At 50.8% G+C, this 12,417-nt stretch overlaps 1 protein-coding gene across 2 annotated transcripts in view; it reads left to right on the forward strand.

Annotated features, from left to right (window-relative positions):
* The first annotated feature begins 4,061 nt into the window (after nucleotides 1-4,061).
* CHRNA7 (cholinergic receptor nicotinic alpha 7 subunit) overlaps nucleotides 4,062-12,417 on the forward strand; it is a 36,743-nt gene continuing 28,387 nt past the window's right edge. Inside the window, exons 1-2 of one of the 2 annotated variants that reach the window (XM_036277852.1) lie at nucleotides 4,062-4,214; nucleotides 4,456-4,595. Coding sequence is in view for 1 of the 2 variants with exons in the window: in XM_036277851.1 (XP_036133744.1) it covers nucleotides 4,169-4,214; nucleotides 4,456-4,595 (186 nt within the window). In the remaining variant the exon portion in view is untranslated. The remainder of the gene's footprint in view (nucleotides 4,215-4,455; nucleotides 4,596-12,417) is intronic. The other variant, XM_036277851.1, reaches the window with a different exon arrangement.

Genomic DNA, 12,417 nt, shown 5'->3' on the forward strand with positions numbered 1-12,417 from the left:
GCTGGCTGTGCTGTGTGGGCAATTAACTTCAACAGAAATCGTTCGCTGTCTTCACGCGTGGCAAATCAGATCTGAAGAACACCACTGTGCTAACTTCTTTTAAGTGCCAGCAGAATAAAAGGTGAGAATTCCCACGGAAACCACGCGATTCCTATCGATTTGGCATTTGAAACGTGGAAATCTACCTACAGGCTGCTTCTCAGCGGAGAAGGTCAAAGTCACCCAGACAGCTTTAAAAAGTTGTTTTGCGGCGCCACCTAGTGGCGAAAGGCCCGAACTGCTCGTCTTATCGTTCCGCCGCGTCAAGAGGTGGGAAGGGCGGGGGGGTGGGGAAGGGGGAGGCGGAGAGGTGGGAGGGTTAGTTTCCTGCCTTCTCGGCAGGAGACGAGCTGATACGCGGAATGTACAACCTTAGGGCCCATCTCGGATTCTTCCCCGATGTACTCGCGACTTTGCAGGTGTAGCGCAAAGTGTCATGGCCCGATGGACAGAATTGGAAATACCTAGTGAGATCAGCAACCATGTCCCTGTGGCTGGTGTTCTAGGAAACCATGCCAAAATCACCCTGGCCAAAAATCAATCAATCAGTCAATCAATCACTCACTCAATCAATCAATCAATCAATCATGCCCTGGCCGGTTTGGCTCAGCAGTTAGAACGTCAGCCCCAGACCCAAGGGTTGCAGGTTCAATTCCAGACAAGGGCATGTACCTGGGTTGCAGATTGGATCCCCAGCCCCGGTAGGGGTCATTCAGGAGGCAACCCTCTGATGTGTCTCTCTCACATTAATGTTTCTCTCTCTTCTCCTCCTCCCTCCCTTCCACTCTCTCTAAAAATCAATGTAAAAATATCCTCGGGTGTGGATTAACAAGAAATGAGGTACAAGTGACCCTTGAAGAACTCAAAGTTTGGGGCACTGACCCTTGCACAGCTAAAGGCCTGCCTAGAACATCTGCCTCACTGAAGCTGTACCGATTCACACACATTCTGTATGTCACATGCATTATATACTGTATTCTTACAATAAAGTCAGCTAGGGACAAGGAAATGTTACTAAGAGAATCATGAGGAGGAGAAAATACATTTACAGTGCTGTATATACTTGTCAGTGCAGTAAGTTTACACCACCTGTTTACAAGATGAGTCATCTGTCAATACCCACAGTGTCTTACATGGTACAAACTACTGTAGATGTGACAGCATTATCAACGCTGGGCACCCCAGGTGAGAAGACATTCGTATGTACTTACAGGTATGACGGTTCGTGCACAGCGACATAACCGCTTTGCAGTAGACAGCCGCGTGCCATCGATACAATTGCTTCAAGGTAGGAAGGAAATCTCCAAAAAATTTTCCGAGATAGTTATGGGGGAAATCTACGCAGTTCAAACCCATGTTGTTCAAGGGTCATGCGTGGACACGCTACACATGGTAGGAGTATGTTACAGTGAAAGATTCAGGACGACTCAGACGTCATCACGGGGGCCCGATGACGTGAACTCTCAGACACCACACACGGAATTCCAGCCCGAACGCCCCGGGCTCTGTGGCTGCAGCAAACCACACTGAGACCCCAGTCGGCCTGGCTGCTTGGTGGGGCAGAGAGAGACATGGGGAGGCCTGAGCTGACGGTCAAGGAGTTTCCTGCTCATATCTCATTCCTCAAAGCCAGCTTTCTGTGCCCGCCACGGTGATCCTGACGTCCGTGTCCAGCATGTGACCCAAGCATGTCCCTGCCATGTGCTGGGCGTGTGCCTGGTGTTGCTTGCTTGGCTGTTTGCCTATCAGTGTAGGCTTGGTTCCGTGTGCCTGGCCTGTGTGCCTAGCATGTGTTTCTGAGGGTGGCATGTGCCCTGGTTGAAGGGTGTCCACCCGTCATGAGTTCACCGGGCCTGTGGAAGCTACTGCATGTCCAGCTCTGCAGGCCCAGCCCCTGGGGACAGCACTGAAACCTAGCTCCAAGGCCAGGGCGAGGCTGAGACCACTGGTATCCTAACGGCACAGGGCATGCGCTGTGGCATCCTTACTGCCTTGAATTGTGCCCAGTGCCCAGGTGTCATGGCCTGACCGAATGAGCCCAGCTCCTGATGCAGCCACCAGGTGGCGAGCTCTCTCTGTCCAGGGAAACCATCCTGTCACCCTTCTCAGTAGCTGGACAAGGGACTGTTGCCTGGTGCGAGACGGCTCCCTGGGATGGACCCCTTCAAGTGCAGGTGGGTGTGAACATGTACAGAGATGAGTCAGGAATGCGGACTTCCACACAAACGGAAGGGGCGGGCTTCCTGAAAAGCTCAGAGTGTTACAATGTAGAGGAAAGCACAAACCAATGGAATAAAAGCACTTAGAACACTCTGTCTTGTGTTTTCAGACATCAGAGAGCAAAGCATCTGACTGTTGGATGCTTTCATCCGAGGTTTTAAATCAGACCTTTTCTTGTTTCCTTCCGACAGTGGGACGGGCCTGAGTCTTCCCGCCCCTGTCCCCCCCTCATGAGGAGGGTCAAGGGGGGAAAGGGCTCAGGAAGCTGCAATGTCTAGGATTCTTTCACCGAAAGACCCCTCTGGAATTTTCCAGGAGGGCCGCAGCTGGGTTTTATTTGCCTTCTCTGACTCCCTTTCTGCTAGCAGCTTCATTCTTACATCGTGGGCCAACTCTGTGTGTACCCAGACTGCCACAGAGGGTGTGCAACTCAGCAGCCAGATGAAGCCAAGAGCGTGCCTGTCTGCTCACCCGTCAGCATGGCCCGGGGTGCCCCTTCTCCTGGCTGAACACCTCCTTCCAGGCAAGCCCGGGTCAGCTGTCAGCTCTTCTGTGAACCTTCTCCCTGTCTGGATCCTTCCTTCCTTCCTTCCGGATCCTTTCGGTTGCCAAGGCCTATCATGAGTATTTGTTCATGCATGCATCTGTTAACAGGTGTGGATTTGCTATAAGACATTTCCTGCCACATTCCTGATTTTTCCCAAATCAAATAACTGGTTCAGCCACCCGTTCTTGGGGTGGGGTGTGGGGGGGGGGCGGCGATTCAAGGGCAGTCACGTCTTGGTGGGATTTTCCCTAGTTTTTGGCGTCATCCAAGAATCCTGTGTCTTACGCAGTTTGGAAATATGGGCACCGCCTATGCTGGCCCACAGTGGCTGCGCTCCTGGTATATAGTTCAGATGCTCTGGGGCCTGAAGGAAGGCCAGCGGCAGCGCCCCCTACTGGGCGCAAGGAGCCCTGATGAACTCAGGCTTTCTGCCGCTGTTGAAGACCGTTCTCAGTGCCCCCCCCTTCCTCTTCCAGAACTATGCCCCCTCCTCAACGTCTAGGACTTGACTTAGTCCTGGATCCCCCTGCCCCCGACTGGTGTCCTCTCTGAACGTCCCCTTGGCACTTAACTCTCTCCCAGGCTCACAAGTAGCCTGGATAACACCGCTGTCTTCCAGCAAGAAGGTGGGAGTTAACTTTCCAATCCTTTGAATCTCCTTTAAGGGAGGACAGCACCTGAAAAGCATATGCACGAGGGAATCCCATCAACGCGTCTGCGGTTTCTCTCCCACCCCTGCAGGATGTCTCACTGGCTGAGCTCGCCTCTCCTCTGGGCGCCCCGGAACCTGGCTGGGAATCAGCCTGGCGATGCTGCAAACATCTGGATCTAGCGGGAGGTCGGAGAGGGCTTCCTCTCGGGCCTGTCTCTTCCGGTTGGAGAGACTTCGGAACCTGTGGGAGCGGGTTCCTGGTCGCTGCCACCCAAGCACCAGCGTGACAGAGGACTAGAGCCCAGAACGGTCCCGGCTTTCCCCGAACAGCTTCGTCCCAGGTCAGCTTGGGTCCGAGAGCCAGAGGGAGCGGAGTGGGAACAAAGGCGAGCAGAGCCCGCCCTGGACATCGCCCTGCATGGTCTGATGCGCGGTGCGGAGGGAGGGCTCCCCGGAGACGCCGGCGGGGCGGGGTGCACCTCCCACTTGCACCCCGGGCTGCAGTTCCCCAGGCCGCCGGCTGGGGTGGGGGCCGGGGGCGGGGCTCGTCACGTGGAGAGGCTCGGGGGCGGGCGGGGCGGGGGCGCACTCAGCTCTTCGGAGGCGCGAGCCGAGCGGGGAGAGGCGGCCCCGGCCGCAGGAGCAGGCCCGGTGACAGCTGACAGCCCAGACGCCGGGCGCGCCGGCCCGCGGCAGCTCCGGGACCCAGCATGCGCCGCCCGGTCTGGCTGGCGCTGGCGGCGTCGCTCCTGCGCGGTAAAGCTCGGGCTCCCCGCACTCCGCTCCTCCACCGCCGGCTCCCGGCGCCGCCGGCGGCTCAGTGCGCCCCGCCGGGGCCAGCTTGGGGGTCGCTAGGGGCATCGGGGTCTGCCCGGGGAGGGCCAGCCCCGCCCGTCTGGGCTGCACTGGTGGGGTGGCTGGGATCGCGGGCAGGGGGGCGTAAGGCGCACCCCGCCGGCCTTCCCTGAGCAGCCTGGCCGGCTCTTCCCCCCTGAAGTGTCCCTGCAAGGCGAGTTCCAGAGGAAGCTCTACAAGGAACTGGTCAAGAACTACAACCCCTTGGAGAGGCCCGTGGCCAACGACTCGCAGCCGCTCACCGTCTACTTCTCCCTGAGCCTCCTGCAGGTCATGGACGTGGTGAGTCCCCGCGCGGCCGCAGGGCGGCCCTCTCCCCGCCGCGGGCTCCCAGGGGTCTCGGAGGCGGGGCCGCCCGGGAGGCGTGGCTTGGCCGACGCTAGCTGGCCCCGGGCCAGGCCGACCCACGCTTTAACCCTGACCCGCCTGCCCGCTGCCGCGTGCCTGGGTCTCCCTCCTGCCAAGAGGGACCCATGGGGCTGTTGCACCGCCCCAGCCACCTGCGCCTGGTACCTCAGTGCCGCGTCTCCCAGCTCAGAAACTCGGGGCGAAGTCTCCCCAGCCAGGAATCAGCAAGAACAGGGTCCAGCGGTCCTGTGGTAGCCCCACGTACGGAATGAGCGCCGGCATGCAGTGTGACATTTGCTATCATTTAGACATTTCTAGATTTCTCTGCTGCCCGCGGCATGTGGTTTCTTTGCACAGGGCCTGGCTCTGGGCTTTGCAGTTGGTTGATATGTCCAGACAGGGGGCGAGCTGTGCGCGTTTAGGACCCTTCTCTCCAGTTTCGATCATGCACATTTGTCACCTTCCGGCTGAGCGTCGTGCTGGTCGTCTGCTCTGACGATGGGCACCCCAGGCACCCCGGCTGTTCCTTCGGGCAGTGCCCCCCGCCCATGGCTTCCTGCCTTGCAGACTTCCAGGTGCTCACTTCAGTCGCCAAGTCTATGCAGCGGCCGCGTAACTTCGTTGTTTTGCTCGTCTAGACTGCTTTGAATATCCGATTTTCAAATGGCAAAGCCTTTCCACAATATCAATATTTCACCAAACATGTCATTCATTATGAATGGGTTGGAGTGTTTGGTCTGCACAAGGCATTGGACTCCGCGCCGGGGCGTGTGGGGTGCCGGGGGCATGGTGTTCAGGGGTAGGGAGGATGTGGTAGGAACGGGGTGTGATGAGAGCCACAACAGCTCCACGGACGAGGTGCTAAGAGCCACCAGAGGGGTTCAACATAGCGGGGTAAGAAGGCAGGTGCTATTTCATAGTCCTACAAATAAAGAGGATGCAAAGGACCGAGATGGCCCGGGGTTGGATACTGCACTTGTCCCGCCCGCGAGCAAAATCAGATACACACGTAGAAAGAGAGCACGTAGTCCTGCGAGGCAACCGGCGCTGAGTGACCAGCTCCGGACAACACGCGGGAAAGAGACCCTCCGCCCCCCCTCCCCCGCTGCCCTGTTGGTTCTGGCCTATCTGCAAGGTCACCTGCGAGGTCACCGTGGTGCGTTCCCAGCTATGTGGCCTGGAGCCTGTGGCGCCTCCTCCCGGCCACAGTGCGCGGCGCCCTGAGCGCATGCACAGGCTCAGCTTCGGTTCCCACCGCCACCCACGTGCTGCACGAGGTCGCTTCTATGCGGGACGTCTGTCGGTATAGCAGACGATGGACTTTACAGAGAGGACTGGGGAGCCCCGGGAGCTCACCGGGGACTTTGGGGATTCTCCGCACGGGGGAGCCTGTGAGCACCCTGTGCACGGCGCCCTCCACCTCCTTTGGGGGGTCGGGGCTCTGTCCAGGTGCGCGGCCCACCTGCAAGGTCACTGCAGTGTGAGTCCCGGCCTCGGCGCTCGGACAAGGAAAAGACCCAAAGGGCGTCCAGGTTGGAAAGGAAGGAGTAAAACTCTCGTTATTTGCAGATGGCATGGTACTCTGTATAGAAAACCCCGAAGACGCCACCAAAAGAAAGCTATTAGAACTAATAAATGACTTCAGTAAATTTGGAGGACACAGAATCAATAGACGGAAATCTGTTGAGTTTCCCTACAGCAGTAAGGAACGACCAGAAGAAATTAAGAAAACAATCCCACTCACAATTGCATCAAAAAGTATTAAACAGCCCTGGCCAGTTTGGCTGAACGGTTAGAGCCACCTGTGGACCAAAGAGCGCCGGTTCTTTCCCATCAAGGGCATGTACCTGGGTTAGGGTGGGGCCCCAGCCCTGGTCAGGGTCCTGCGAGAGGCAACCAATCCATCTGTCTCTCTCACGTGGTTGAGTCTCTCTCTCTCCTTTCCTCCCTCCCTCCCTCCCACTCTGCATCCTCAGGTGAGGATTTTTTTTTTAAAGTATAAAACACCTAGAAATAAGTTTAACCAAAGAGGTGAAAAACCTGTACTGTGAAAACTACAAGACACCAAAGAAAGAAACTGAACAAGATACAAACAAATGAAAGGATATACCCTGCTCATGGGTTGGCAAGACTGATGTTGTTCAATTGTCCTAAAGTAACATACAGATCCACGGCTGCCTCTCTTGGCCCGGGTCCTTGTGCTGAACGGATGGAATGTGAGGGTGCGGTGGCCACCCAGACAAGAAGCAGGAGCAGCAATCAAGTTGAACAGCCGTTACCAGGGCTGGGGCAGTTTGGTCTGCAGACAAGACCACTCACTGGGCACCCCAGCCTTTTTAAAAGACCCTTAAGACATCAGGTTATATGAAGGACGTGGGGTTGTTTGTTTTTTTTTATTTATTTATTTTTGTTAGAGTTGTTTCTCCCCCCCCATTTGACACCCTCCTCCCAATCCCCCCTTGCCCCGTCCCCAGCATTGTTGTCCATGTGCATGGTTACACGTACATGCACATAAGTTCTGTGGTGTATCTCTCCCCTCCTCACCCCCACAACTCTTCTGAGGTTTGTCAGTCTGTACCCTACTTCTATGTCTTTGGGCCTATTTTGTTCATCAGTTTGTTTTGTTCGTTATATTCCACAATATAATGGGTAACACCATTTCCTGTTTGGAGAGGTGTCTCTTTAGGTCCTCTGCCCATTTTAAAATTGGGTTCTTTGTCTTCCTTTTGTTGAGTTGTATGAGTACTGTATATATTTTGGAAATTAACCTCTTATCTGATGTATCATTGGCAATTATGCTCTTTCATATAGTGGGTTCTCTTTCTATATTGGTGGTTGTTTCTTTTGCTGTGCAGAAGCTTTTTAGTTTGATGTAGTCCCAAGTGTTCATTTTTTCCTTTGTCTCTCTTGCCTTAGGCATTGTGTCAGTGAAAATTCTGCAGCGTGTGATGTCTGAAATTTTGTTGCCTACATTTTAGGAATCTCATGAGCAGTTTAGGCACAGGCTAGGTGACATGATGTGAAAATTAAAAACAAACAAACATTTGCAAACAAATGCAATTTTTTGGTCCAGTTAGGGGATTTAAAAGGACAAGTCAAAAGCACTGTGTGTCATCAACATTCTGGTATGAGAGAATCCACGTGAAAACACTCAGCAGCGGCCTGCGGCCATGAGAGGGTGGGAGGGAGAGAGCCTTGGTCTCATCTAGCCATGAACCTGTTGAACTTCCCAGGCACCCCTTGAGCACATTACCTCTCTAAGCCCCATGTCCTCATGTGTGAAATGAGAATAATAATACCCACTTCCCAGGGCTTTGAGAGGATTAAATAAGAGAGAGTGTCTGCCATGCTCTGGGGATTCACTGAAGGTTTGCTGGATCTTAATTGTGTAGCAACTCGACTCAAAGGCCTAGAAGTCAATACCTAGAAAGGTGTGATTGCTGTCCCTACGCTGCAAACTGGTTAGAGGCAGGGCCGCAAGGAAAACCCACATCTGACTCCTCAGTCCTTTTGCAGAACAGAGTCAGCTTCATTTACTTAAACTGGCTGAACTGTAGCTGATGGAATGTGACTGTCCAGAGATCCTGGGTGAAAAGGCCGTCTCTATATCAGAGATAATGAAATATGCAAACATTTGTACTCCAGTCGGACTTGGCTTGGCCTGGTTTTGAAACGGAGCCAGGGCTTTCTAGCTGAAATCTCAGCACCATGGACAGCGACACAGGGCTCTCATAAGAGTTTTGTATGACAGTCTCGACTGGTACAAGATTCTCTCCACTCATTCAATCCCAGGTGTTTGCCCATTCTGATGGGCTGTTTTAGAGACTGCCCCCCCAATCTTACTGTTCCCCCCCCTTTTTTTAGCCAGCAGAGATTTCCCAGCTGGAGTGATAGGAAGATGGCATATGATGGTATACATTTTATTTTTGTGAAACAGCCTTTCTCTTTCATTAGTTTATTTCACACATATTTACTGAGCCTGGCTTGTAAACTGTGCTGGATTCTGGGAATTCATAAGTGAATAAGGGCTAGTTTCTACTTTTAAAACTCACATTCTGGCTAGAGAGACTGACATGTAAATCTAAGATTCTCGCATGTGTGATTTAAAATAAATGCCTATACAGAGTGACATAAATACCTACAAGTACAGTAGGAGAAAACGTTTACACCCACTGAGGGTGTGGAGCATGAGAGGTCGGGGGGTCTCTGCAGAATTTGGATTTTGCCTGGAGCCCCAGTCCACGTACTTCTGGGGGCACCAGGAGGCAGTGTGCCAGGGGGTTGTGAAGCTACGGAATCAGCTTGGCATAGCATATTTTCCTAGAAATGGAAACAATCCAAACCATGACGTTTGTATTAAATCCAACAAGTATAAATTATAGATGAGAATAAAAAAAAAAGATGGGCATACATTTTAAAGACAAAACATGCATCTTCAAAGGAGTACTTTACCTACCGTGATCTGTTTGAGTTACTGAACCGGCCTCTTGGTGAAAGACTAGGCAGAGAGGATGCTGAGGGTGGGGTGGGGGTCACAGATTAGAGAGGAAAGAAAGTGCAAGCAGGGGATGAGGAGGTCAAAATGAGAATGGTCACGGTGGGAATGTGGAGAAAAGGACAGATTTTAGAGACATTTGGAATTTATTACCTGTGATATATAACTGTGTATATAAACTTCACACTGGTACATTAACAAGTTTGTTAAGTGACAGTACCTAAATTATTCCTAAATGCACACTCTGACTTATGATGATTATTAATTTACTTCGTGGGCTGGGGATGAGATAATACATGAGAAATCATTTTGAAGTGATGCAAATGTGAGGTTCTAAACCGCCCATGGCTTCCACCATATTTCTTTTTTATTCCTGCCATTTAGTCATTCACTGGTGCACACACATCCACAGGCCACGGTGAGTGTGGATTTGCATAACATCAACGTGCACCATCGCGAAAGCGTGTTCAGAAGGCAGCATACCGAAAATGAACAATTTGAACCAACACATAATTATGCAGAAGTGTAAAGCGCACCACCATACATGAAGGATTTTGGGTATTTTGCAGATTCTGGATTGCAGATTCACCTCTTGGGAAGCTTTGGTGACAAGACAGTAGAACTATGTGGCTGTGCACTTAGGGTTTGCTGTGGCTGGGATTGCATGCTACCCGATACCTCAAGGAGGACTTTCAGCTCCAGACTTACAATGTTGCATTTACTAGAAGTGTTTAAAATGCTACAACTCTAACTTAATATGATCAAATGTTAGCTGTAAAAATCACACACCTTGAACACAGTCTATGAAGACAAGCCAAGGTACAATGAAGTCGTTATCCTTGTAATGTGTTGAGAAGTGTTACTTTTTAAGACTACGAACCAAATTAAACAAACAAAAAAAGAACTTAAGGAGGGGCTCACCCAAATGATCATAACTCAAGACTGGTCTAGCTCTTGCTATCTTTTCTCTATGGTTATAGGATGTGTAGAGAAATACTTAAATATTAAAATGGTATAACAGCATTATGGTGGCTTAAACACGAATTAGCAGGCATTAATTTAAAAATGACACAGATAGGCCAAGTTATAAACAGACAGGAGTTCTAAAATAAAATCATGTTCTTGCCCCACTATTATGTAACTCATCATCACTGCATAACCAATCCCTCTTCCAATTTTTATTTTAGAGAATGTTTAAAAAGCATTCATTGAAATGATTCACAATGTTGATTGTAAGCCTGGTTGGTTATTTTTAGATTGTGTCGCAGACATTGTATGTGGAAAATCGTGAAGATAATTTGGGGTATCTTGAAACTACTACCTTCCCCCAATTTTATGTTTGTTTCTGCCCAACATCCAAGCCCAGGCACCAGCAAGCATGAGCCAACGAATGCAATTAGTTGAAATGAGGAGCTGGGCTTCGTGTCCTGTGCGGCCGGTCTGTTTCTGGCTCTCGCATCTGTGTTCTAGCGTGTAAATAAAACCAACTGACTAGAATCTCTATTCAGTGGTCCCTGAACTCCTGTTTTGTGCCCTGGCTCTCGAGTCTGTCGAGATCTGGTTGAACTTGGCCTCTCCGGCATTGCATTAAGAACCATCATATTGCCCTGGCCGGTTTGGCTCAGCAGTTAGAGCATCGGCCTGCGGTCCCGAGAGACCCGGGTTCGGTTCCCGCTAAGGGCATGTACCTCGGTTGCAGTTTGTCCCCGGTCCTGGTTGGTTGTGCGGGTGGCAGCCACTCGATGTGTCCCTTTCACATCGATGTTTCTCTCTCTCTTCCTCTCTCCCCCTCCCACTCTACCTGAACAAAAAATAGAAAAATGTCCTCAGGTGAGGATAAAAAAGAAAAAAAAAAAAGAACCATCATATTTTTGGAAAGTGGTCCTCAACCTGGTTATCCTCCTCTCCTGCTTGTGGCCCAGGGATTCCTCATTACCAGTTACTTCCTGGATGCACAGGACTGTCTCGGTTGGTAAGACCCCCCCCCCCCAGCTAATCATCACCGATGGCAGAACAAAAAATGCCAGATTAAAACGTGTTTACAACGCAGCTTGACAATTGATCCAGATTTATTAAAGTACAAGTTTTATCCCTCGCAAACCTCTTTATGGCCCTGGGACATAAATGGGCACAGTTCTCTTGGCTTTATAGAAAATTATGGGCACTTTGACTAAAGAAATCTTTCTTGTAAATGGTGCCTTTCAACTCTACTGCCAAAGATATTTCCCAAAGGGTTCGGTTCTCTTGGAGCCCGTGTTTCATCCCTGACATGCTGTTAAAGGAACGAGACAGTCTAATGAAGGAGAGGTGCCTATGAAAATCTCTCTTCTCTTCCTGACGTATTAGGATCAGGTAGCATTTTACTCAGAGAGGATGAAAGTCATTTGGAATCTTCTGTTTCAGAGACTTCCTCATTCAGAGTTAACATCAGCTAAACACAATTTCAGCAAAGGTCACCTCCCAAACTACCGTGACATAGTGTGTCTGTGCATATTTATGTGAGTACACACACACACACACACACACACACACACACACACACACCTGTTACTCTTACTTCTCCTTGGATTTTTACATTTCTTTTGTAAGACATTACAAAATAGGCTTATTAAGTTTCCAAGAGGAAATGCTAGGAGGTACAGCCAAGCTGTGAGCTCTGATAAAGCCAAAAATAATTGACTGAAACTAACATGAGATTAAGTAAGGAACTGCATAAAATCCTGATTATGGGTTAAACATGACTGCAGGAGAACAGGCCTGGGCAGGAGGCTGACTCCCAGTTCAAAGTCAAGTGGTGGATGAAGGTGCTGACCTCTCCCGACTGCAGGTGGTGGGGCGAGGGGGGGCGGGCCTTGCAGCTGTCACGGTTAATGAATGCCACCTGTGAGGTGATTCTCAAAGTAGAAAATTTTCTCTCGGATCGCTGGGAGCAAATTGTCTGTAAACAGTCCCATCTTGGGACACAGAGATGGTGTCTGTGTCCGGGACAAAGGCACAGAGAGCCAGGAGAACATATTCGTTTTATTTTGTAGAGAGAAGATAAGTGGTCAGGTACAGCTTAAAATGTTTGGAAATGTCAGGATTGTAAAATGATTTTCTAATCTAACGTATCTGTTTTAAGAAGCTCACACATGCGATGTTGGGGGGTGGGGGTTCAGATTAAATAAATTTAGCCCAGACTGCTCAGTGAGTGCCAAGGTAGAGCTGATGAAGCCCAAATTGTTAAAATTTACCATTGAAATCACTAGTCAGGAAACATTA

Source organism: Molossus molossus, unplaced genomic scaffold, assembly GCF_014108415.1.
Source record: "Molossus molossus isolate mMolMol1 unplaced genomic scaffold, mMolMol1.p scaffold_m16_p_24, whole genome shotgun sequence".
NCBI classification, from domain to species: Eukaryota; Metazoa; Chordata; class Mammalia; order Chiroptera; family Molossidae; genus Molossus; species Molossus molossus.